Consider the following 26,172-nt stretch of genomic DNA (forward strand, 5'->3'; position numbering starts at 1 on the left):
GGGTGGGGGGCTCAAGCTGTTTTTGTTTTGTAATTTGAAGATGACATCCCCCCCTACCCCCCTGCTCCCATACTCACCCTGGCCCTGGTTGCTGCTGCTCCTGCCTGGCGGGGGGGGTGACATTCACTTCGCTGGGCAGGTGCCTGTGCTCCCAGCCCACCCTGTTTGTCAAGGTTCGCAGAGCTGCACCTGGAGCCGCCTTCACTCACCCTCCAAGCTGCAGGCTTTGTCCAATCCATTTCCTCAGCCAAATGCAGCGGAGAGTGATGAAGGGAAATCCAAAGCCATTGCCCTCGGCCGCAGGGGTGCTGTCACTTCAGGCCATATTGCTGGCCCCCGCTGGAGCAGCCAGGGATCGTGATCCCCCAAGGGCGGGGCACGGCAGGCAGACGCTGGATCGGAGCAAGGTCAGATCCCAGGAAAGGTTTCCTTCTTTTGCCCAGAGCAAGAGCCAGCGGCAATGTCGATCCATGTGCCTTGGCACATTGTGGCTCAGATTTGCAGGGTCTATGCTGTGCCCTGGCCTTTAGAGGGTCTCCTTGGGGTACCCCTTTAGTGTGTTACCCCCCAGAGGGTCACGCTGTTCCACAAGGATGGGCCGCACCGCCTCTGAGCCTGAACTGCTGGGTTCCAGCATTTCTGTCTCTCACGCTGTGCGCTCTGCTCAGACTCCAGCAGAGGTAGGTGGCTGCTCAGAGACTCTTCACCACTTCAGGGCTGCTAACCCTCCTTCCATTCTTCTAGAGTAGCAGGAGGCGGGTAAACAGCAGCTAGAAAAGTTAGAGTATTTTCAGATGAGCAGGTCTGGCTAACTTGCAGCCAAGAGTTTTAAAAGAGCTGGCAGATGGTGAATCCACCACGACCCTTCTAACCTTTCCTTACCCTCACTGTGATGTTCACCTTATTTCCTGCCTGAATCTGCCCAGTGTCAACTTCCAACCAATGATTCATCTTAGCCCTTTGTCTGCTGTGCTGAAAAGCCTGTTATCTGATAGTTTGTCCTCATGTAGTTACTGAGCCAGTCACCCGTAACCTTCACTTTGTTCAGCTAAGTAGCCAGAGCTCCTTGAGTCTAAGGCACATTTCCAACCCTTTAACCATCCTCGTGGCTGGTCTCTGAACATGCTCCAATTTATCAACATCCCTCTTGAACTGTAGGCACCAAACCTGGGCACAGGATTCTGCCAGCGGTCGCACCAGTGCCATGGACACAGGTAAAATAACCTCCCTGCTGCCTACTTCCCACGCTCTGTTTAAACGTCCCAGGGTCGCATTTGCCCTTTTGGTTGCAGCATTGCACTGGGAGCTCATGGTCTTCTGATTAGCCACCTCCCTCACCCCCCAAAGCTTTTCCAGAGTCGCTGCTTCCCAGGACAGAACCCGCCCCCATCCTGTAAGCGTGGCCCACGTGCTTTGTTCCTCGACACATAGATTGACATTTAATGGATTTTGTTTGCTTGTACCCAGTTTACCAAGCTGTGACCCTGGCAGACCAGGTGCCAGCTCATGCCAACAGCCTCATGTCTCCATTGACAAACACATAGGTAGAACCGCTCTGGCTCACCTGTGTGTTAGTACTGTGGCAACAGGGGCTGGACTTGTAAGACTGGGTTTAGTGTTTAGCCCAGTGGTCTCTAAGCTTTTCTGATCATGCACCCCATCAGCAAAAAAAATGTGCGCCTACACCCCCTGCTCCCGGCCGAACTGCCGAGGGAGGGGGAAAAAGAAAAAGATGCTCGGACTCCCGGCCGAACTGCCACGGGAAAGGAAAAATAAGTGGCGCTGCTCTGGCGGCGCGCCGCCTGCCGCGCACCCCGAAGGGTCCTCTTCTCTGGTTTAAAAAAACCAGAAAAAGCTTCAGCATTTATGGTGGCTTTTTGTAATTTCTTAAATTTATCTAATTAATTTTAATCAAAATTGAATACAAAACTATCACACTGATGTTTATTGAGGGTTAGCTACTGATCCCCTTACTCAGCGCTTATGTTTTGCAATGGGACTGTGCTGAGTAAGGTGATAAGCAACATGCGTGAGGGTGTCAACATTAGGACACTAGCTTTTGTTTTAACCGTGTCATTAACAAAGGGAGAACAGAACAGACATGATCAATAGTTTACATCTGAAATTCACCACTTTGTATGAGCAAGTAGAATTGTATTCTTAGACGCTGAGGTCCTTTCTCAGGTATTTCCTTTATGGGGTTTGAAGCTAAACGTACTGCATGATGTGGCAATAAATTGTTAGCACTGCAGGAATTGGTCCAAATGTAGCCAAACTGCTAAGGGAGGGAAAGAAAAAAAAAAGCCACTCGGCCTCCCGTCCGAACTGCTGAAAGGAAAAAAAAAGGGGGGGTTGCTGCTCCGGTGGTGCTCCTCCTGCCATGCACCCCAAGGGAGCCTCTTGTGCACCCCCTGGAGTGCGTGCACCCCACTTTGGAGACCACTGGTTTAGACTATGGACTGCTTCTAAACTGCTGCCTGCATTAATCTCACATAATAGCTGTACCCCTTGTTATAATGCAGCGTTTGCAGGTTTGCACAGTGAGCCTCTGTGACTGTGTCACTCATGAGATGCAAAAAGCCATTAACTGGTGTGCCGTGCTAATCTCCAACAGATGGTGTCTGTCCTGCCTGGCAAAGGAGGCCCAGTGAAACCAGACAGACAAGAGAGGAACATTAAAGAGCATAAAAGACTTGGTTGTTTACTCTACCCCGCACTGCCGTGAAGCTAAATCTTACAAGTGAATTCCTTGCACCAGCTGAGCTTGCAGCTCAGAGAAGATGGGGGGAAGGGAATAACAAGGCGGACCTGGATCTCATTGCTGCTTGGACTCTGGGGCAAGGTTTCTAGGCATAAGCAAGGGCTCCCCAGCAACTTAGTCTGGCTTAGCCCTAAAGGACACATAGATCTTCTTTATGATCAGCGCTTGTATTACCGTTGGAAACTTAAGACTGTAACTGATGGACTGGGAATGTTCTGTAATATTGTATATGAATACTGTGTGTTCCTCAGTTTCCCCGTGTGCTGCATTGTTAGCTAGGTGGCAGGAAAAGGTTTTTACTCACTGCAGAGACCCAGAGCTCCAGGTGTGATGGACACCCACTGTCTGGGCCAGGGCCACTCCAATTGTCTGGACATTTGGTACCTAGGGTGGCTGGCCCACCCCCACCTTAGGAATCCAGCTGGGTTTGCCCAGGAACTAGAACAAAGGACTGAGGTGGGGGGTTGTTACGCGTGGTCTGCTGGAATCTAGAGACTCCCTTGGACTGGGACAGAATAGGAGTCAGAGGGCTCTGGGCTACCCGAGATGGACCAGGCTGTACCGTTCTGTTCTCTGTGCTACGCCATGTTCTCGACATCTAACAAACCTGACCACTTTTCCAGTGCTAGCCGGGCATCACGGCAGATGCTGAAGGTGGGGGGGGGGCGGTGCATGGCTCCCTTTGGGGGTACAAGTCTCCCCCAGGTGCCCACCTCAGGTGGACTCACCGAAGGGAGCTCACGGCGTGAGACAGGGGTGCTGAAGGCTCCGAGGTTCAGTCCCAGGAGGCAGTGAAGCCAAGTGGCTTGCCCTAGTGAAAGAGTGTGACCCTAAGGGGGTCTGGCTCCCTGAAGGGGTCCTCCCAGAGACGGCTCCAGAGCAGTGGGCCTGTGGCTCCGTGACAGTAACTCATTTGTGTGTGTATGTTTATCTGTTTTCACTTGCAAAGATCGCTCATTTTCTTTTCCAATTCAATAAAGCTGTAGCTAGTTTATTATAGGATTGGCTACAAGCGTTAGCTTTGGTGTGAGAGCTAAAGTGCAGCTGACTTGGGGTAAGTGACTGGTCTGCTGGAACTGGGAGTAACCTGTGTGGCGAGCCAGATCGGCGTACGGAAGGGGCCTGTGTGTGACGCCATGTGATCGTGCCTGGGGCGTTTAAACTTGATAGCGGGTGAAATCTAAGACCTCACAGCCAGTTTGGGGTTTGTGCCCTGGTTCCCAGCAGTCTGCCCTGAGGTTGGGCCTCACCCTCTTGAGCCACTGCAGGGCAGCTTGACACAGTGCCCTGTGTTCTTCATTATTTACCCCCGCACACAACCCCCCACCATCCACGTGTCAGCGCCAAACTTTATCAGTGGTGCTTTAATGTTTTCTTCCAGGTCATTGATAAAAATGTTAACGAGTGTAGAGCAAGTACCCACCCCTCCCCCCATAGAACCCCACACCTGCTCAGGGACAACAGTCTCAGCCCGATCTCCGAACCGTTTAACGTATTGTTCTAGTTTGATAATCAAAATGTTGCGCAGGACCACATCACATGCCTTACAGAACTCTAATTCTGGTACCGTTATCGACCAAATTTGTAAGCTCCTCAACAAAAGCTAGCAAGTTAGTTTGACGGGGTCTATTTCCCATAAACCCGCGCTGAGTGGTGTTAATTACATTACTCTCCTTTACTCCTTTATTAAGCAAGGCCCTTAGCTGCCACGCCATTATCTTGCCGGGGCTCAGTGTCAGCTTGACAGATTTATACTTACCTGGGGGGCCTCCCGTTTAGCCTTTTAAAATATTGGCACAATGGTCACTTGCTGGAACTTCCCCAGCGTGCGAAGGCTTATTGAAAATCACCATTAATGGGTCAGTGGGTGCCTCAGGCAGCTCTTTTAAAACTCTTGGATGCAAGTCATCCAGACCTGCTTATTTAAAAATGTCTAAGGTTAGTAGCTGCTTTTTCACATCCTCCTGAGCGATTAGTGAAATGGAGTGAGTGCCATCAACAGCGTATGGCATAACTACACCCCGGGTTTTCCCCCACATACAGAACAGAAATAGTTATTGAATACATTTGCCTTAGCTGGATTATTATTGCCAATGGTACTGGTTCCACCTCATGCTGAACCAATACCAAGGCTAGGATTCTAATGTGTTCCTAATGCACATCAAAAAATCCTCACGGCTCCTCTCGCTGCTGGCCAGCAATTTCACCTTGTGGCCTTTTGCTTTCCTTAGCGATGTGGGGCTGTTCCTAGTTTCTGATTGATGGGCATTAGTAGCAACGACCCCTTACAGCTGCCTTCACTCCCCTGCTGAACCAAGTCAGATTTTAAACCAGTACGGCTGCCTTTCCTGGCCATCAGGTAATGTGTTATTAATGACCCTGGGCTGAGCCACTTGCAGGCCCGTCCTGGAGCTCCAAGCACATGTCCCCTTTGGTCTTCCTGCTGTAGGACTCAGTGGCTGGGTGCCCACAGCTAGGTTTGACAGGAACGCTGCTAAGTGTGCCTCAGGCCTGCTTGCGCCACACGGCAAGTGGGCATTTCAGCTGGAGACATCAGGCCTCGCCAGCACCCCCTGACTGGCGTGGAGCCATTTGCACCCCCGGACGGCTGGGCTGCCACCTGCACTGGTGGCTGGGCGATGCTGGGGAGGCGCCTGCGGGCCTGCCAGGTGAGGCCATCAGCTCTACAGTGAGTGAGGCCTCCCGGAGACGCCTGGAAGGGTAGCCGGGGATTACAGAGCGGGACCAGCCCTGCCCTTTGGCCCTGGCAGAGCCCAGGGCTGGCACCCAGCCTCCAGGCAGAGGAGCTGAGGCTGGATCTGGGGTGAGTGGGCCCATATGCATCCGTGCAGGGGGCAGCAGGGGGTGCAGGCATGTGGTAGCCATGATGAATTGGGGGAAAATGGTGAATGTGGGTACGTGGGTGCTGCTGCCAACTCTGATTAGACCCTACACCTTACAGGCCTGGGGTCTCAGCTCAGCTTCCTTGCTCTGGGTCATTGGTTGCTAGGTGTCAGTGGCCTTCTGATGGTTTTCCATTGGCTTCTCACCTTTTCCACTAATGTGGGTCAGCCTCAACCAGTCCTTTTTAGTGACCCGTTCAGTCTGCTAGGATGCATGTGCATGCACATCTCTTAGCCGTCCTGGAGAGCTAACATACTCCTTCCCCCCTGCTGGACAGCCATGCAAAGTGTCAGGGAAACTGAGGCACATATAGGCTTAATATTACAAAAAATTCCCACTTTGCCACAGCAGGATTGGCCAAGCCGGGGGTGGGAGCGGGAACGGAAGCACTGGCTCATGCTGCAGTGGGCTGGGGCTGGGCACGCTGAGTTACAGATTTGTTCTCTCTGGCTCTGGCCCACTGACCACGCACGTACTTTATAAAGAGTGGGACGGCGGCCCAGGAGCGATTAAGAGCCCACACTGCCTGTCAAGGCTAGAGGCAGGGCATGTGCCTGGGAGGTGGGAGATATGCATTCAGCTGCCTGCTCCCGTCAGAGAGAACCTGGGTGAGTACACAAAGCCCTGGCTCTAGGGAACGGCCACTGTCAGCAGACAGGACACTGGGCTAGATGGACCTTTGGTCTGACCCTGGGTGGCCATTTGCTTCTAGCATGTCATGGGGAATGGCGTGTTGTGACTCACCCAAGTAACTCAGCGTGAGCTGCCAAGCGGCTCAGCGCTCACGGGGCACCACCAGGCCATTACAGGTGGAAATTTAGGCCTCACGTGGGTGAGGCAGCAGATGAGCAGGGGGTTGAGGAAGCTCCCGGCCCCAAAATGGTGGACAGAGACGTCCCCTTGTGACTCCAGCCTCATGTTGGTTTAAAAGCCTGGGGCTCCCTCTTCTATTCTATCACCACCCTGGAGGTCATTCAACAATGCTATGGTTTGAGAAGGCTCCTTAATCACTGCCAAGCAACCCAGGCGCCAGGCTCCACCGGCGCTGCTGCGAGGCAGGCTCGATGCATGGGCTGGGGCCCAGCCCCGCTCCTTGCCCCACAAGGGAGCATTTGGAGAAGGGTGGTGGGGAGCATTGGCTGCTGCCTGAGGGGGATGTCTAGGGGCAGGGCCTTGCTCCCTAAGAGATCTGCTCCAGCTCAGGCAGACAGGATGGGCCAAATATCAGCATCCCTAGGGGGAAGATACTCAGCCCTAGCTGCTGTGGGAGGCCAGACAGAAAGGTGAGGATGGTCACTCTGGCCTGAGATTTATGAACCTCATGGGGGTTACTAGCCTCTGAGGAAAACAAGTGACTCCCCCTTTTTCTCATCCACCCCAGGGCACAGGGTAGCTCAGGCTACAGGGCACATTCATTGAGTTATCAATCTCATGGCAGAAGAGGCAATTCTGAGCATCCTGTCAGAGCTCCTGCAGAGCCTGAGGCAGCGACTTGCACCCCATGAGACCTACATCCAGCCCCCCACCCCCCGCCTGAGGCAGAGCACAGCCAGAAGAACAGCCACACTGGGTCAGCCCAAAGGTCCATCTAGCCCAGTATCCTGTCTCGGACAGTGGCCAGTGCCAGGTGCCCCACAGGGAATGAACAGAACAGGGAATCATCCAATGATCCATCCCCCGTCGCCCATTCCCAGACGACTACGCTGGTGACAGACAGGCTGACAGAATGCACCTAGCCCCAGCTCAGCTGTCCCAATGGTGAGTTACCCTCACTTGAAAGCGACTGTCTGGTTTAAATTTGTTCTGCCCCAAGGCCCTGGTTCTCACGCTACCTTCAGCCTGCAGAGAGAAGCGCAGTCTGTGAGCAGAAATCCTCTTGCCTTGGCGGTGTTCGTCAACCATGATCAAGTCACCTCTGAATCTCCTTCTGGTGAGGGAGTTTCTTCAGTCTCCCTAAGTGGCAGGTTCTCCAGCCCTTGACTCATTGTAGCTCTTCTCTCAGCCCCTTCCAGCTTAGCAACATCCTTGTTCCAGCATCAACCCCAGACCTGGAGACAGGATCCCGTGATGGTCACACTCCTGCTGCACCAACAGGTAATCCCACCTCCCAGTCGTAATGGAAAGCCCCCTGCTTATGGATCTCATTAGCCTTTTTACGGTTCGCCACAGCACGGCCGCAGGAGTCCCAGTCCAGCTGGTTCCTACCATGACCGGAGCCCTGTGCAAGGGATTACCAGGAAAGACTTGCCCCTCCCCACAGCGACATGACCTACTGTCCTTGTTCCTATTGTGACCTTAGAGATGCCCCAAGCTCAATGGGGACCATAGAGATCTAGGCTGAGCTGCAATGGAGCAGGCCCTCAGACTCCCCGCAACTGATTCCCAGAGCAGGTCTGTTAGCAAAACACCCACTTGTTAGGGATGGAGAACCCACCACGGCCCTTGGGAAACTGCTCCACGGTTAGTTCCCCTGCCTGGGGATGGTGACACTATTTCCAGGTACCTTGCACTGAGGTGTATTAAAGCCCATGTTGTTCCATGAGCAAGCCCGACTGCGCCGTGTCATTGACCTACCCCAGCGTCTCCCACTCCGGCTGGCTTTGTGCCACCTGCAATAATTGTCTATGTTCTTCACTGGATCATTAGTAAGATTTGAACTAGCGTTCGACCAAGAAGCATCCCATCCAGTGGGATCTCACCCAGACAGCTCCTTGGGCCAACGTCGGCTCATGCAGTTACCTTTGGAGATCAGCCAGGTTTTAACTCCTGTAATACGCACCATGTTGATTTTGCACGGTGCTGTGTTAGTATGGGGCATTTCCAGCATGTGCACACATTGGCTGAGAGCTCCTCCACCCCCGCCACCTCCCATCCCCCGGCCACCTCTGCGGCATGTGGCATGGTTTCCAGGCAGAGCCTCTCCTTTCAGGGAGGCAGGCAGGGAAGAATCTTGTTTCCTTTCCATAGAAAATAATTTATTGAAATCACAACTATACATGGATGGGGCACAGACGCAGCCAGTCACAGCGATACCTTACGGACAGTGAGAAAATACGTACCCCATCCACCCCTTCTGTGCAACCCTGCCCTGCTGCAGGGAGGAGGGGATGGGGGAAGAGAGGGCGGCATGCGGAGGTAGGGGGCCTGGAGAACCCACAGACTGATCAGTGCACACAGGAGCCCAGCACCAGCTAGAGCCCTATCCCGCTCGGAGGCAGCCCTGCACTCCCCCCGACAGATGGACAGACACACACAATTCCATATGTACAGACTTTACACAGAATAAATAAGGGATATTTACAGAGAGGTTTGTGAGCAGCGGCTGGAGCACAAATGGTTAAAACTCCCCCCTGCAGCGCCGCCCCACGGGTCTGCACTGGAGCATCTCCCTTTGCTGCAGCATCCGGAATGGGAGCTTGGGGCAGCCCTGGGCCCGCTCGGCCATGCAAGGCAGGCCCCTCTGCCAGCCATGGCATGTGCCTGCTAGTTTGCAGCCAGGGGCATTTGGCGTTTTCCTCCCACAGAGTTTCTGAGCTGGAGCCCGGAGCGTGTGGCAGGGCTCAGGGCCGGCTGCCCTGCTCTATCTGCTGGTGCTGGCTGCGCACGGCGAACCTGTTGACGTGCACTGGGATGGGCACCACGATCTTGGGGTTGCGGACGGGCTCACCGGAGCGGTTGTTGACGTTGCCGGCTTTGATGCGTTTCCACTTGGCGCGGCGGTTCTGGAACCAGATCTTGACCTGCACCTCGCTGAGCTTGAGGGCGTGGGCGATCTGCGAGCGCTCCGTCAGGCTCAGGTACTTCTTGCAGTGGAATTCCTTCTCCAGCTCCAGCAGCTGCTCGCTGGTGAAGGCCGTGCGCCTCCGGCGGCTCTTCCCTGGGTTGGAGCCGGGGGGTGCCTGCTCCCCGCCGGAGCTGCTCTTGGCCTTGGCCTTGGGCCCCAGGCAGCTGGCGCTGCTCCCATCCAGGAAGCTCTCGTCCTCGCTGTCAGGCGCCGAGCTCTCCTCTTCCCTCTCACTGCACGGGGTCTCCGCCGATTTCACCTCCAGCTTCTCTTCATCGGAGCTGTACGCCTTGCCATCTGCAGCCAAGACAAAGAGCGTTAACCAGGGCACCGGCACGGGGCGAGGGAGCCGGTCTGCTGGGCCAACACCCCCCACCTCAGAGCCTTGTCTGCACCGGTGTCCCTGTGGGTCCCAAGGGCAAGGGACCCCCAGCACTTTAGCCACCTGCTCTGAGCCAGCCCCGTGAAAAGATAATGACCCCTTGTCTGCACTAGGGCTCACCCTGTCACTCCTGCCTACCCCCCCCCCCGCCCCACCGCACCAGTGCAAAGCACCAGAGCAGGGCACTGCAGGAGGAGCCTCCCCCATGCGGCCCATGCCAGGACGGGGAGGGAAAGATGAGGGACAATTTCTGGGTTTGGTGCCCTCCCTGCCTCCCACGCGTCTGAGCAGAACTCCCGTCTGCCTGGAAGTCACCAGGCTCCAGCCCAGACTCAGCAGATGTGAGGCTCACTGGATGGAGTCGGGGGCTCTGCAGCATGCGCGCGCTTGGGGGGGCAGGGCACATGCTTTGGGAGAGTCATTTTCCCCTGCAGTTACTGCAATGTCCATCTCCGCCCGGCTCTGCTGCTAATGGTCCCGGCAGGGAACAGCTCTCAGCTCCCAGGAAATAAATGGATGTCGCTTCCCATCCCCTTCAGCCAGGCCAAAGTTCTGGGCTGCCTTGGTTGAGACAAGGGCTCGTTATTCCAGCTTGCGTTAGCCACACTCGCGGAGCACCTCCCCGCCGCTGTGTCACAGACACCGCAGCAATGCCCCAGGCCCAGCTGTGCTGCTCCAGAGCCAGCCTCCGGCAGGTTCCTCACTGGGTGTGTTCGTTCTGAGCAGAGTCTGGCCAGCTCAGGGGTCCCCAGGCTATGGGGACTGCCAGGGCCTGGGCCAGCCCCCAAGGGATGTAGGGAGGGAGCATCACCCAGCTACACGCTGGCCTGGCCCCTGGCCCCAGCTCCCACTCCCACTCCAGCCCCAGCTCTTGCTCCCAGCCTCAGCCCCCGCTCCAGACCCAGGTAAACCATCCCTGACAGGGTGTGTCCAAGCTGGGCTTAAAACCCCCAGTGATGGGCCATCAAGCAGGCTAGGCAGAGCTAACACCAGCTTGTCTGGGGTGTCACCCAGCAGCAGAGCACAAAGTTGAAATACAGACAGTAGAGAGCCAATACTCATATCTTCAACTACAAAATGACACATGAACCCAGACAGCACAATCATAACCAGCAACCCAGGGCCTGGTCTTAGGCACCATAGATGACCCCCTTTACTTAAGATTTGGTGCCACTACAGGACCTTGGTTGCAACCCGTGTTCTATATGGTCCCAGCTTATATCAATAACGTCACCCCCCCCCCCCCGACAACAAAAATGACTCCACTGCCCCAGGAGGGGGGACTGAAGTGTGAGCCCACCTGAGTCCTGCTGCTCCGGGCAGGGGGCCAAAGCCGAAGCCCAAGGGCTTTGCCCCAGGCATGGGGCCTGTAACCTGAGCCCCAGCACTCCGGGCTGAAGCCGAAGCCTGAGTCCAGGCGGTGGGGCTCCAGCTTTGGCCCCAGGCCCCAGCCAGTCTAACGCCAGCCCTGGTGACCCCAGTAAAATGGGGTCCTGACCCCCAGTTTGAGAAGCGCTGCTCTAGCTAGCGTTCGCAGGTTGTGCTGTCACGTCACCCACTCAAGGAACAGAACCAGAAGCACATGCCGTACGTCTCTCCCCAGCAAGCATGAACAGTCACTGGTGGAAATCTGAAATTTACTTTTGCCAAAAACTGGAACTGTCGAGCCAGATGTGGGGTTTTTGCAGGATTTCTGCTGGTTCCGCACATGGGCAGCAGCAGGATGGGAAGCGACAGCACCAAGAAGCTTGCCCAGGTTTCCAGGAGTCACCCCACGCTCTGCGGCTCAGAACAGCACATGTCCATTTTAAACCCAACCTCTACTCCCAGTGCCTTCCTGGAAAACAATCCCCTTCTGTTCTGCAGCGGGAGTGGTGCCAGATTCACAACCTTTTAAGTAATGGAGCTAAAGAAAAGCAAAGAGTTCGTTCCAGACAGGGTTTTGCCTTCTCCCCATTGCTGGCTCAAGGGGAACTATGCCCAGACACAGGGTGAGCTTCGGGGAGTTCATAAACCCTTCCTGAGGCTTGGCCGACCAGCAGCCCTTGCTGACAGCATCTGTAAGCAGAGCAGGCCTGGATTTAGCCCCAGGTCAAGGAGCTAAGAAGCTCCACGGATGCAGGCCAGAGCTGAGCCTCTGCAGGAGCCAGCAGAGCTGGTCCAGTGCCCAGAGCCACTCCAGCACAAAGTCACCTGCTCCAGATTGCACAGCGCTGACTCTCCGAGACAAAGCCAGCAGAGACTGGAGCTTCCAGGAGCTATCGGTCTGTTCTCACTGCAGAATTAACCCAGGCTGGGATGGGTATTGCCCCAAGCACCTCCTTTCCACACGCAAAACCCTCTCACTGGAGGGTGGTGGCAGCTTTGCACCTGGGTTAACCTATGGCCCCAGCAGGCCAGCTAACGGCCACGTGCTGCTTTCACTCCGCTTGGTAAGCTGCCTGCTTTGCAGGGAGGAGATAGGCTACATCACCTGAGTGTCGATAATCCTCCAATGCTGCAAGAAAGTGGGGGTTTCCTCCTTATTGTGTTGTACGTGAGCCTATGTGAGTCTTACAGTCTTGCATGAAAACCGCGTGCCTCAGTTTCCCTGTGTGCTGCACCAATGGCTAGGTAGTGGGGATAAAGGTGTGACTTTTCCTGAGACCCTCAGGGGCCGGCGAGGCTGCTCCTGCTGCCTGCACATAAGTGATGGGTGCTGCTCTTAATAACCTGAAAGCCAGAAGTGGGATGTGACCAGGTGACACTTTGCCCAGGAAGCAAGACAAAGACCAGAAGAGCAGCAATGGGATGTCGGAGGCCAGGCAGCTGAGTCCAGTTCAGTCTGCGGGGGGGACTCGAGGTGGGGTGTCCTGGTGTCTTGCCTGGGGTTCCCCCACAATGGACTTGGCAGAAAGTAACTGATTTCTGTGCTAATAAGTTCTGTCCTATGCTGTGTACATGTTGACTAATAAACCTTCTCTTTTACCGGCTGGCTGAGAGTCACAGCTGACTGCAGAGTTGGGTGCAGCGCCCTCCCTCTGGCTTCCCCAGGAGCCCCACCTGGGGTGAGAACAGGGGTGCTGAATGCTCCGAGGTCAGACCCAGGAAGGGGAAGCCATGTAAACTTCTTGCCTTGGCGACAGAGTCCTGACTGGCTTCATGCAGAGCAGTTCCAGAGCATCGGCCTAGTGACTCTGTGACAAACGCCTTCCCACAATTCCCCCATGTGCCCAGAAGGACAAACAAGTTCTCCCACAACTCACTAGGAAAAGAAAAAAGAGCCCTGGGATGTGTCTGGAGACGTCCGAGTGACACAGACCAGTCAGTGCAACCCCAGCGAGGACAGGAATGCAGGAAAACCTTCCTTAGAGGTTTTTCAGGCCCGGCTTGACAAAGCCCTGGCTGGGATGATTTAGTTGGGGTTGGTCCTGCTTTGAGCAGGGGGTTGGACTAGATACCTCCTGAGGTCCCTTCCAACCCTGAGATTCTATGATAAGGGTTCTGCAGGGTGGGTGTTAATGTTACACTCCCAGTCCAAGGATGGTTTTAAAACAGAGGTTCCATTAGACTTATAGGTATATTAACAAGCCAACAAACACACGCAGCCTGCCTAAGCCCCACGCCAGCTCAGTCTCACCGGGACAAGCACTCTCCTTGCTTCCCCCTCTGTGTTCCCTCGTCAGCAGTTCTCCGACCCATAAAGAGACAGGGCACAAGTCAATGAACCCTGACATTCCCTTTGAGTGCCACACTCAGCCCTTGTCTACACCGCAGTAGCTGAAGCTCTGCCTCTGTAGTGCCGTAGCATACACCCTTGCTACAGCAACGGAAGGGGTTTTCCCGATTGCTGTACTGGCTCCATCCCTGGCAGAGGCGGTAGCTAGACTGACAGAACTCTTCCACCCACCTAGCGGTGTCTCCACCAGGGCTCAGAATGGCTGAACGCTGCCTCAAGGCTGTGAATTTTTCACACCTCTGAGAGGGACGTAGCTAGGCTGACCTAAGTTAGGTGTAGACCAGGCCTCCCACCCGGGCAGGGGCAGTCCAGGTGCCCAGACCTGGGTGCCAGTCCCCCAAGTTAACTCAGTGTGGAAGATAGACCCCGTAAAGCCCCCAGTCAGGAAGCAGAGAGGATTGAGGTCTCAGCGCTGGGCCCCAGACAACCCCTGTCCAGGGACAAGTCTCCATTCCCCTTCTGCAGCCTTCGCTGACCCCCTGAGCTCCTCACCGCCACCCACGGGGCAGCTGTCTGCTAGTGCTAATACCGCCCCCCCCCGGTGGAGGAGCTGAAAGCATCCCAGGTCCTAGCAGCTGGGCTGAACACATCCCTCCTGGCCGCTGCTGCAGGGAGCTGAGACATGGGCCAGGCCCATCTTCTCCTGAAACAGGGCTGTCCTGCAGCCGTCAGAGCTCTGAGCAGAGCAGGCCACGTCAGAGAGTTTCCATGTCCCAGAAATACAGCCAGGCCCAGCTGCAGGGAACGCTCTCGGGGCCAAGAAGCAGCTGAGTTTGTGGGGCCAGGACAGCGATTCAGCAACACCCCCATCACGGAGGCAGGAGCCGCTTCACCCTCAGACCTACACACAATGCAGCCATGCCTAACCTCAGTAACGGGAGACACAACAGTACTAGCACGTCCCCGCCTGCCGGGGTCCATCACAACTGCCGTTCACACCCAAGCAGCTGGGGCAGGTGCCAGCTCACCCTGTACTTTCAGGACAACACCCAGCTCGTCTCCGGGCACTGTGGGGACCCCACACACGACGAATCACACAGAAGAGTTACCATGCGACTCACTGGTTACTCACCCGGATGAGTCCCACCCCAACAGCTCCATTACCTGCCTGAAAGCCCTGGCGAGAGTCAACAAAAGGGTGTCGAGGTCTCCCCAAGGCCCATCAGCACCACCTTTACCCTGTGCTTTGCTGCCTTCCTGGCCTCTGACCACCCTTCGCTTCTGTGCCCCCAGACATCCACACCCCTCGGCGTCTCACGAGCCGGGTGTAGGAAAAGAGCTTCCAACCATCTCTGAGCCAGGGACTACATACTGCCAATGCCAGGAGCCATGGCTGCCTCTCCCTGAGCTACAGGCACTCCCCCCGCCAGCCAGCAGCACCCATGGGCCTGCCAGCGAAGGAGATGCAGGTTACTCTGACGCCAAGGCCGGGCAGCCCCTACAATCCACAGCCTTCAAGAAGCCACAAGCTGTGAACAGGTCAGACCTGGTCTTATTCGCCTCCCTGCTAGGGGCTGGGACCAAGGACTCCCCCCTAAGCCACATCTCCTCTGCCCCATCCATTCTGGACATCAGGGCCACAGATCCCAAAGTCTCAGTCTAACACAGGCCAGACAACCTGCCACCCAGGGGCCCAGCAACGTGTGTGCAACCACCACAGTCACTACGCAAAGCTAAACAACCCCACGTGTGGTCTGGGGACCCAGCCTGGGCGGGAGGTGCCGGGGTCGGGAGAGAGAAAGAATGGGATGCAGCTGTTTGTGGAATCATAACCCACTTGTCCCTCTCCAGTCCTGAGGGCTTGCTGGAGATAAGGGGTTCTCTAAGGTTTGTTCCTTTCCACCCTTAACTCTGCCCCTTTGGTGCATGACTGGAACTTCACCTCCATTGAATCTGCTTATGACAAATATTTAACATTTCTCCAGCTAGAGGAAAGCTACAGACTGGACCAGCCAAAGGATCCTCATGCAGTCACCATTAGCACCACCATTTGCCCATGACATGCAGCGCAAGAGGGGCACCTCAAGGGGCCTGGCACAGTGGGACATGCGGGTACCAGTGACACAGGAGGGAGGGCGAGACGGGGACAAGAAAGAGCTCCACTGCTGGGAGAAGGGCTCCAGCCAAGTTCTGATGATAATGGGGGCTCCAGCTACCAGCACAGACCTGGGCAGAGGCCTAACAGAGCAGAGGTTAGAGAAACAATGCTGGCGCTTTCATAGAGCCCAGGTGACTGGCCCGATGCCCTGCGTAACGCTCCTGGCCGCTGTTCCGTGGAGCAGCTGGTTCTGGGCACTCGCTGTCCCAACACTCTGACGGAACGAACAGGCGCTGAGTCCAGAAGTGGCGGTAGCGGCGCCGCTCCCAGTGACCACAATCGAATGAGGTTCTGTGCCTGGAGGCGGCGAGGCCCCACAAAGTGACACTGACGGGGGATTGCAATAGAACAAAGCAGCTGTTCAGAAAGGCCCCCGCGGGGGTCAGCTGCAGAGGCAGTAAAATCCCTGCAGGGGCATGGATGCTACCGAGAAACCCAAGACAATAAGAGACGCTCTGAAGGCAAAGGAGCTGCGGAACAAAAGGGAGCAGGAAGCGAAGAGGAAGCCAATAGGGCTAAATAGCAGAGGGGCCAGGCTATTCGGGCCACACCGAAATCCTTGAAGCCTGCCCCAGTGAACCGAACAGGCGCGTACGCTACTGCTGGTGAGAGGGGAGCTGGAAGGGCCAGAGTGGGGCTTGACAGCAAAGCGCGAAGGATGGGCCAGTGGTTAAGGCCCTTGCCTAGAACATAGGAGACCAGCATTCAATTTCCTGCTCAGCCATCGGCTTCCTTCGGGGCCTTGAGCAAGTCACTGTGCCTCACTCCCCATCCGGCCGTGGGGAGACCTGCCCCGCCACCCCCAGGAGGCGCTAAGGTGATGGGGCCAGAGACACATCACAGAGACACCTGTAACAGGTGCAAAAGCAAACGAGAGAGTCTGGATGTCCATCAGAAGCAAGAAGCCTGTGAAGAACTGGGGGGTCCACTGGATCACTGGGGATTAAAGGGAGCAATTAAAGAAGCCAAAAACATTGCTGAGAAGCGAAGTGATTTCTATGCATTGGTCTCCATGCAGAGACTGCTGTGGAGATTCCCACCCTGGCCCTGCCCTTTTCTCACTATAAAGTTGAGGTGCTCGCAAAGATCGGGGCAGCAGAAGAAGTGCTGAAGCAAACTGATCATTTACAAAAGCCACAAGTCCCCAGGCCCAGATGCTCCATCACCGAATCCTGAAGGCATCTGAATAGGAAGTGTTGAGCTGCTAGCAAAATATGCAACTTCTTATTAAAAGCCAGCTACTGTCGCCAACTACTGGAGGGGAGCAAATGCATTTTAAAAGAGGATCTTACAGATCAGCCAGCCTCACATCTGTACCTGGGAAACTGGATGAAATTATCATTAAAAATAGTCTATTACAACACCTGGCAGATCACAGTAGGAGAGGGTCTAACCAGCACATTGTATTCAAAGGAAAATCGTAAAATTGTAGGACTGGAAGGGACCTCTCCAGGTCATCTACTCCCGCCCCCTGCACTCATGGCAGGACTACACATTATCTAGACCATCCCTGACAGGGGTTTGTCCAACCTGCTCTTAAAAACCTCCAGGGACAGACTCCACAACCTCCCTGGGCAATTTATTCCAGGGCTTAACCACCCTGACAGGTAGGAAGTTTTTCCAAATGTCCAACCTAAACCGCCCTTGCTGCAGTTTAAGCCCATTGCTTCTTGTCCTGTCCTCAGAGGTTCAGGAGAACAATTTACCTCCCTCCTCCTTGTAACAACCTTTTATGTACTTGAAAACTGTTCTCATGTCCCCTCTCACTCTTCTCCAGATCAAACAAATCCAATTTTTAAAATCTTCCCTCATGGGTCATGTTTTCTAGACCTTTAATTCTGCTGATCTCTTAGAATTATCTGAACATGTCAAAGTAAATGGATAAAGGGAACTGGCTGACAATTTATTTAGATTTTTAAAAGACTGTCAGAGACCAAGGTGTAAAAGGGGAGGTGCTAGAACTGGTAAAAAAAAGAGCAACAAGTCACCAGAACAAGATATTTATCTACCCAAGAGACCTGAAGTAGCTGAGCTGCTAACAAAAGTAGAGGATTGAAGAGGAGCCAATTTTACACCCATCTTTGAAAAAGGCGCAAGTCATGATTCTGGGAATTACAGACCAGTGAGCCTTACTTCACTTTCAACCAATGTACCTCAAATAGAAGTATAAACAGAGGAACTTGCGATACCAGGGACAAAGTGTGTGTGTGTGTTTGGGGGGGGGGTTCTTAATGTTTTCCACAAGTACTGTGTGTGCTTTAGTTTCCCCTGTGTATTACACAAATACCTCAAAGTGGGGCAAGGGTGCGTGATTTTTGCAGCGACCCTAGTGGGCAGGAGTCACTGACGCTAGCTGCCTGCACACAGATAATGACTGGACACACTCTAACCTGGCAACTGATGGCCAAGGCCCCTCAACCAGGAGCCAGCCGGCTGCCACAAGTTGGAGCAAGGAGAGGTGGAGATCAGGTGACCTGTTTGCCCAGAGAAGAGAACCTCAGACTGAGTAGGAGCAGCTGGGGTGTCAGAGGTTGGGCTGCTGGAAATGAGTCAGTCCCTCAGCTTGGGACTCAGCAGGGAGGGCCAGGGCTCTGGAACCCCCATCAAGATGGACTTTGCAAAATGTTCCTGATTTCTGTACTAACAAGATCTGTTCTACACTGTGTTCCAGTTGTGTATTAAACCTTCTGTTTTCCACGCTGGCTGAGAGTAACTGTGGTTTGGGGGGCAGGGCCCTTTGGGGGGGTGTGAGGCTCCCCAGGTGTCCCCTACTCGCTGCAGGGTGCTCCTGGTGTGAACAGGCGCTGAATGCTCCGAGGTCAGACCCAGGAGGAGGGGGCTTGCCCTGGTGAGAGTGCACCCCAGGGGAGTCACACTGCCCGAGGGCCCTGTCTGACTTCATTCTCACTGGGTCCAGAGCACCCAGCCCGTGCACCCCTGATACAAGGCTGCCCAGCCTCTGCAGAGGAAATGAATTAGAAAATGCCTCGGGTATCAAATCTTTGTGCATGCAAAGCTGCAGCAAAAGGAGAACAGGTTACCAGTTTGGATTTTTCAGAGGACTGTTGATGATGCTCTGAAGGGAACGAAGTAAAGACAGGATGAGAGCGGCGGCTCAGTCAGATCAGAAACCAGAGCAGGGCAGAACCAAGAGGCAGGATAAAAGATCGCTGGACTGGGGGCCCAGGGCTTAACCCCTACTGATCTGCAGAGGAGGGTGGGCAGGACGGGGAAGCCTGCACATGACATTCAATTATTCAGGTTGCGGGGAGACCAGAGAAGAGTGAGGAACCAGACCCAGCCTGGGAACGGGCAGGGATGGCATTTCACACTGATCAAGCTAGGAAATGCCTGTTGCTAACAGCGTGTACATCTCAGGGGTCTAAGGGACGGTCCTGGAACCTCAGAGACCTGCGCCCAATGTCCAGCCGTGGTCATACAAGTGAAAGTAACATGGGGTGCTAAGGGACGGGCTGGAGACTCCTAGGTAAAGTGCCTAATGCCAGGACAGGAGCCGAGGCCAGGGGCCTAGTGCTGGTCACTGGGTCTCAGAGGAGACCCCAGAATGCAGGACGCCGAGAGGCAGGGAACACACATCTCAGAAGAGAGAGACGGACTGGAGTTGTCACGGAGTGTGGGGGAGTCAGGGCCCTGCACCCCCAATTCCTGCAATTCCCCAGGACTCTCAGCCAGCCAGTAACACAGAAGGTTTATTAGCCGACAGGACACAGTCCCAAGCAGGGCTTGTAGGTGCAACCAGGACCCCTCAGCCAGGTCCCTCTGGGGAGGGCAGGGAGCTTAGACCCCAGCCTGGGGTTCCCTGCTGTTGCACCCCCCAGCCCAAGACTGAAAACAAAACCTCCTCCAGCAGCTCTCTCCCCCCTCCCCCAGCTCCTCCTCCCCTTTGTTCAGTCTCCCGGGCAGAAGGTGTCACTTCTCCCAACCCCCCTCCTGGCTCAGGGAGCCTCCTTCCAGGGAAGTCCCCCATCCCCAGTGTAACTCCCCTGCAACATTCCCAGGTCAAATCCGCCCGGCCCCCTGCTCCGGCACAGCCTGTTCAGAGGGGATACCGCGGGGACACAAAACAACGATAGGCAGCCCCTCCGCGGACCCACCCCCAGGAACCCCCAGGAACCCCCAGGTTTCTCCAGCCATGCTTCCTGCAGGCTGAGGGCGGCGGCGGCGGCGGGGGGGGACGGGACAGAGGTGGCTGCTGGGGGCAGGGAAGCACCTGGCTGGGGGAGGCAGCAGCAGACGAGGACGTTTCCTGACACAAGGGGAAAACTGACGAGAGGCGGCCCCGGGCTCCCCCGGGCTTCAGGGGGTTCCACTGCTGAGACCTAGACCCGCTCCCCCTGCTGGGGGCTCCCCGGGGCGGTGACTGCAGCCCTCGGACACGGGCTGGCCGGACGCCTCTGCGGTGCCTGGGGTTGCCAGCCCCCAGGTGGTCGCGGTTGCAGGAGGCCTGGGGGTCCGCGTCTCTCTGATGGAGGCAGGGGGGACTTGGACCCTCCGGCCGCCGGGCGCTCGCGGCGGTGCCGTGGGAATAGAGTCGCCAGCTGCTCCCATCCCTGCGGGGCGCCCGGCACCGCCAGACCGGGTCAGGGCTCGATCCCCGCTGCCGCCGCGGAGCAGCACCCACAGCTGGGCGCCAGCAGCTCGGAGAGCGCCGCGCCCTGGTGCTGGGAGCGGGCCGAGGGGGGTGACCCCGACTCCGGGTACCCTCTGCAGGGCGGGGCCCGGCTCCAGACCGCTCAGCTGAGCTGGGGGCGGCTGCTGCGAGGGGGGTGACCCCGAGACATCCCACCTGCAAACACCGACACCCCTAGCGCTCCCCGCTGGACACCTCCCTCCCGTTCCCACACCCACCCCGCAAACCCCGGATCCCCCCACGCGCGCAGACCCACCCCCGGCCAGAAATCCTGCCGGGCCGCCACACCTGGGCACCCCCCCACTCGAGACACCCGCGGCACAGCCACCCACCTGGGCACCCCCGAACCGCTCCGCGGGACACCCACGGCACAGCCACGTACCTGCGCACCCCCGAACCCCTCCGCGGGACACCCGCGGCACAGCCACGTACCTGCGCACCCCCGAACCGCTCCGCCGGACACCCCGGCACAGCCACCTGCGCACCCCCTCCCAACTCTATCTTCGCCGGACCCCCCCCCTCCAGTCCCCACCCCGCCAAAGCGCGCACACACCCACCGGCCTGAAATCCAGCCCATGCCGCCACACCTTGCCACACCCACCTACCCGCCGGGCACCCCCTGCCCTCCCGAGCCCGCGCCCCGCGCACCCCGAATACCCTCGCGCGGCCAGACCCACCCCGGGCCGGAAACCCCTCCATGCCGTCACACCTCGGCACACCTCCCACTCGAGATACCCCCGACACAGCCACCTGCGCCCCCTCAACTCTATCCCCGCCGGACACCCCCAACCCGCCTCCGGACACCACCGGCACAGCCACCCCCCTGCGCACACCAACACCCCCATCCCACCGCACCTGGGCACAGACACCTGCGCAGGCCCGAGCTCCCACTCCGCCAGACACCCCTTGGCACAGCCACCCACCCGACACCCCATCCCCGCGGGACACCGTGGCGCCCACACGCGCACGTGGGTCCCGTCCCATCGTGGGCTGCTGGGGCAGGTGCGTCACACGCCGGGGCAGCCCCGAGCGGAGGGGCCGCTACAGCCGGGTCTGTCCCGAGCCGAGCCCGGGGTGGGGCCCGCGAGGGGAGCGGCGCTCCCCACCCCTTCTCCCTCGGGCCTGGGGTCCCCCCGGGTCGCCACCTCTAGACGCACCCGGCCACGCCTACTCCCAGGGCTGCCTGTGGGGAGCTCGGGACGGGGTGGGAGCCAGCTCCCGCGGGAGACCCGACCCCTCCCCTGCCCGCCAGCCTGGGACAGAGCCACACCGGGGGGCCCCCAAGGACCGAGATACCCAGAGCCAGCGCCTCCTCTGGAGCAAACCCTCCCCCGCCCCGAATCACACAGCTGTGGTTCTCGGAGAGCTCCCCCCCCAGGCACAGCAGAGGGGGCCTCCGCCAGGAACCCCCTTCCCGCCCCATCAGCCGCTCCCCCGCCCCCCGCACGTCTACCTGCCCCGAAACAATTTTCTCCTGCACCCAACCGCGGCTCCACCAGCAGCCCCACGCGCCCCCCCCCGAATTATTCCATGCCACAGACCCCTTCCCCACGCACCCAGGTCTGCCCGGCCCCCTGCACCCCAACCTCGGCTACCCCTGCAGCCTCCTTCACCTCCAGCACCGGCTTCCCCTGCCTCCCTACCCCGGCTCCGCCTGCCGCTCCGCCTGCTCCTCCACCTGCAGTCCCCTTTACTCCAACCCGGTTTCCCCTTCCCGAGGGTCCCTCTCTCCCCGCAGCCCCCCCTCACCCCGCAACCCCGGCTCCACCTGCCGCCCTCCTTAGCCCCCTAATTCCAGCTGCCCCTGCCCCTTCCTATTAGTCCACCCCACAGCCCCCTTCTCCCAGGGGGCTCCACACTCGCCAATCCCTCCTGTCTGCACCCCTGGACCCTCGGTCCCCACTGCATCCCCCCCCCGCCCATCTCCAACGCCGGCGCAACCCGTCCCCGTGGTCCCTGTCCCCTCCGCCCCAATCCTTCAGCCCTGGTCCCAGCACCTCCCAGGATGCTTCCCCCAACTCCGGCTCTGTTTGGTCCAGGGGTGTCTCCTCCGCAGAGCCCCTTCCCCGTGCCTCCTTTCTCGGGTCTTTCCCTGTAGCACCCTTATTCCCTCCACTCCCAGTTCTCTCCCTCCGTCTGCTCCCGATCGCTCCCCACCCTGGCAGCCTCCTACCCCCTCCCCCCGTAGCTCAGGAGCCAGAGCCGATGAGGGGTACGGAGCCTCTTCTCGCCCAGGCTGCATCGCTACCCCCAGAGGGCCGGGACGGCACCGCGCCTTTCCCACGGAACAGGGTTGGCAGCTCCGTTCTGCTCCAGAAGGACGCTCCGGTCCCGGCTGCAGCACCCTTGAAAGGGGTCAGCGCCCACCCCGCAGAAAGTTCCGCTGGCCAGGACGGCGCTGGCGGCGGCAGCCGGCTCTTACCTGCCAGGCTGGGGAAAGGGTCCGGGAAGTGTAGCGGCGGCTCAGGGGGCCCCTTGTCCCGGGCCGGGGGCAGCTCCTCCGCCTCCAAGCTCTCTGCGCTCCGCCTGCAGCCCGGCTCCGGGTTGGTGCGCGCAGCCGGCAGCTCCTGCGCCGGGTAGAAGCCGTCGGGGGGCTCGCTGAAGTTGGGCAGCGCGGTAGTGAGCGCCACCATGGAGGGCACCCCCTGCCCCAGGCTGGCGCAGAAGGTGTTGGTGAGGCGGCCGGCGAAGGAGGCCAGCGGGGCGAGCGGGGGGAGGCCGGACTGCAGGGGCGCGTGGGACAGCGCCTGGGGCAGCACCAGCGGCCGGTAGGGCATGAACATGGGGTAGCCGGTGTAGAGCAGGTGGCCGGAGCGCGGCGGCGGGGTCCCGATCAGCGAGTCGATGGAGAAGGCGGCCCCTTGGCCGCTGGGTCTCTGCATGGCGAGCGGGCGCGGAGCGCCTCCCGGGCTGGCTGCGCCCCCACCTCCCCACGGGTTCCAGTCGCCGCCAACTTGCCGGGCCGCCCGGCTGCTCCCGGGCGCGCGGTGCCCAGCCTCTGCGCTGCGGGCTCCCCCTGCGCGGGGCGTCCAACCTCTGCGCGGTGTCCCGGCTCTGAGTCCCCCGGGCTCCCCCTCTGCGCGGGGCGCGCGGTGTCCCGGCTCTGGGCTGCGCGGGGCGTCCAACCTCTGCGCGGTGTCCGCCGGGCTCCCCCTCTGCGCTGCGCGTTCAGCCTCTGCGCGGGGCGCGCGGTGTCCCGGCTCCGAGTCCGCCGGGCTCCCACTCTGCGCAGGGCGCGGGGCGTCCCGGCTCTGGGCTGCGCGGGGCGTCCAACCTCTGCGCGGTGTCCGCCGGGCTCCCCCTCTGCGCTGCGCGTTCAACCTCTGCGCGGGGCGCGCGGTGTCCCGGCTCTGGGCTGCGCGGGGTGCTCCGCCGGGCTCCTCCTCCACACTGCGCGGGACTCCCCCTCTGCGCTGCGCGGTCCCCGGGTCCCTTCTCACGACCCTCCTCGGCCCTGCGGGCTCCTGCGCCGCAGCCCTGCCCCGGAGCCCCGGCAGCGCTGCCTGCCCGCCGCCTTCGAGGGCTGGAGTGGCGGCGCGCTCCGAGGCTCCCCGCAGCCCGGCTCAGCGCGGGGGGGCGGGGGCGGGGTGTCGCCCTCCGGACTCATCCATCTTCCTCACGCCACGCCTGAGTTCCCCCTTAGCCGCTCGAGGGGCAGGGACCGGCCCCCGGCGCGCCCGGCCTGGGAAGGCACCGCCCCCCTCCCGCCTAATCAGCTGTGATTAACGCTGATTGATGATCGGTAATTACTGAGGCCGGAGCACAAGGGAGCCGCACAAGGGCGCTTTTGTAGGCTGGGGCAGGCGGGACGGGGGCGGCGCGGCCAGACAGATGCTTTCGCCCGGCCACTTGTCAAGCCTTTCTGCGGCGCTTTGGCTGGGACTGAATGGGCCGGGGGGATGGGAGCGGGGGTCATGGGGGACCGGGGAGCCCGAGGGGGGTAACGGGCAGCGGGGATCATGGGAGACCCGGGAGCCCGAGGGGGGTAACGGGCAACGGGGGTCGGGGGGGGACCGGGGAGCCCGGGGGGGGGAACGGGCAGCGGGGGTCGGGGGGGGACCGGGGAGCCCGAAGGGGGGTAACGGGCAGCGGGGATCATGGGGGGACCGGGGAGCCCGAGGGGGGTAACGGGCAGCGGGGATCATGGGGGGACCGGGGAGCCCGAAGGGGGTAACGAGCAGCGGGGGTCATGGGGGGGGGACCGGGGAGCCCGAGGGGGGGTAACCGGCAGCGGGGGTCGGGGGGGGGACCGGGGAGCCCGAGGGGGGTAACGGGCAGCGGGGGTCGGGGGGGGGACCGGGGAGCCCGAAGGGGGGTAACGGGCAGCGGGGGTCGGGGGGGGGGACCGGGGAGCCCGAGGGGGGTAACGGGCAGCGGGGGTCGGGGGGGGACCGGGGAGCCCGAGGGGGGTAACGGGCCGCGGGGGTCGGGGGGGGACCGGGGAGCCCGAAGGGGGGTAACGGGCAGCGGGGGTAAGGGGGGGACCGGGGAGCCCGAGGGGGGTAACGGGCAGCGGGGGTCATGGGGGGACCGGGGAGCCCGAGGGGGGTAACGGGCAGCGGGGGTCATGGGGGGACCGGGGAGCCCGAGGGGGGTAACGGGCAGCGGGGGTCATGGGGGGACCGGGGAGCCCGAGGGGGGTAACGGGCAGCGGGGGTCAGGGGGGGACCGGGGAGCCCGAGGGGGGTAACGGGCAGCGGGGGTCAGGGGGGGACCGGGGAGCCCGAGACGGGCAGGTGGGGAAGTGGGGGTGGTTACGGGGTAACGGGCCGGGGCCGGGATAATGGGGGGCAGCTCCCCGAGTCCCGCACGCAGGAACTGGCCGCCCCCCAGAACTGCTGCCAGCGGGACTCGGCGAACTCCCGGGGCCGGGCCGGGCCCCCGGGGAGCAGCTCCCGAGCCGAGGCCAGGCAGGCGGCTGCACATCGGAGCAGGACCCCCCCGCTAATTGGCGCTGATTGGCGCTGATTGCCCCCTTGAGCCGGCCGCGCAGTCTCCTGAACCGGCCCCTGATTGCGGGAGGCGGCGGACCCCGCCTAGCCTGATTAGCGCGGAGGGTCGGGCATGCTAATTACTCGCCAGCGCCAGCCCCCTCCGCGGGGGAGCCGGAGTCCCCGCCCCGGGGCCCTCTCACGGGGGTCCCCTTATCCCCCTCCCCACGGGCAGGGCGGGGGTCCCACCCCCGGACAGTCCCAGGCTCGCCCGGGCCGCTCCGTTCTCCCCAGCGAGGCCCCAGGAGGGGACCCCGGGCAGGAGTGCAGCTTGCCCCACGCCGGGTGGGGGGTGCTGGGGCCTTTCCCAGCTGCCGGAGGGGCTGTGGCTTTCCCAGAACTAGGGGAGAAGGGGCTGGCCCAGCCCCACAGGCATTGCACCAGGAAGGGCCCCCAGCCCCTCAGCGAAGGCAGGGGTGGGTCCTGCTGGCCAGGCTGAGGGCTGCCGTTCCCATTCCCCAGGTTTCTGGGGGCGGGGGGATGCCACAGCCCAGCACCACCCTGGGGGATAATCCCCCTGCTGATTGACATGGAGCCTGGCAGATCCAGCCCCCAGCAATGTTCATGCCACCCCCAGCTCTGTCTTCTCTCTGTTGCAGGAGCCCCTCCAGGAGGGCCTGCACCTCCATGGCCCACTGGGCAGTGCCTACCCAGGAGCTCCTTTCACAGGCTGGCCCTGTGCCTGCACCTGGTGCACTGCAGGGTGTGGCCTGGTGCTTAATGTGTGCCTGGGCCTGGCAGGCTGGGGCCTGACCCTTCTGGGCTTGCCACATCAGTTATGAAAGTAAAAAAATTGCTTGAACCCAGGTGCCTCTTTCATTAGTCATTAAGCACTGCAGCAGCCACAGTCCTTGACACAGAGCTCGTTCCTAGCCCTGGAACT

The 26,172-nt window shown here is 59.5% G+C and overlaps 1 protein-coding gene across 1 annotated transcript; it reads right to left on the minus strand.

Moving 5' to 3' along the window:
• Positions 1–8,232: 8,232 nt before the first annotated feature.
• On the minus strand, positions 8,233–23,901 carry GBX1 (gastrulation brain homeobox 1). Its single transcript, XM_045003273.1, has 3 exons — positions 23,664–23,901; positions 22,721–23,416; positions 8,233–9,746 (listed from the first exon to the last, which is right to left on the minus strand). The coding sequence occupies exons 2-3, from the start codon at positions 23,178–23,180 to the stop codon at positions 9,226–9,228; spliced, it is 981 nt and encodes a 326-aa protein (XP_044859208.1). The 5' UTR covers positions 23,181–23,416; positions 23,664–23,901; the 3' UTR covers positions 8,233–9,225.
• Positions 23,902–26,172: the final 2,271 nt, after the last annotated feature.

The sequence above is a fragment of the Mauremys mutica genome, chromosome 2, assembly GCF_020497125.1.
Source record: "Mauremys mutica isolate MM-2020 ecotype Southern chromosome 2, ASM2049712v1, whole genome shotgun sequence".
NCBI lineage: Eukaryota > Metazoa > Chordata > Testudines > Geoemydidae > Mauremys > Mauremys mutica.

Coding starts and splice junctions, on each gene's coding strand:
- GBX1 (XM_045003273.1), bottom strand. CDS start 23,180: ATGCAGAGACCCAGCGGCCAAGGGGCCGCCTTCTCCATCGACTCGCTG. Junction 9,747..22,720: donor CCCTTTCCCCAGCCTGGCAG/GTAAGAGCCGGC, acceptor TCTTGGCTGCAG/ATGGCAAGGCGTACAGCTCC.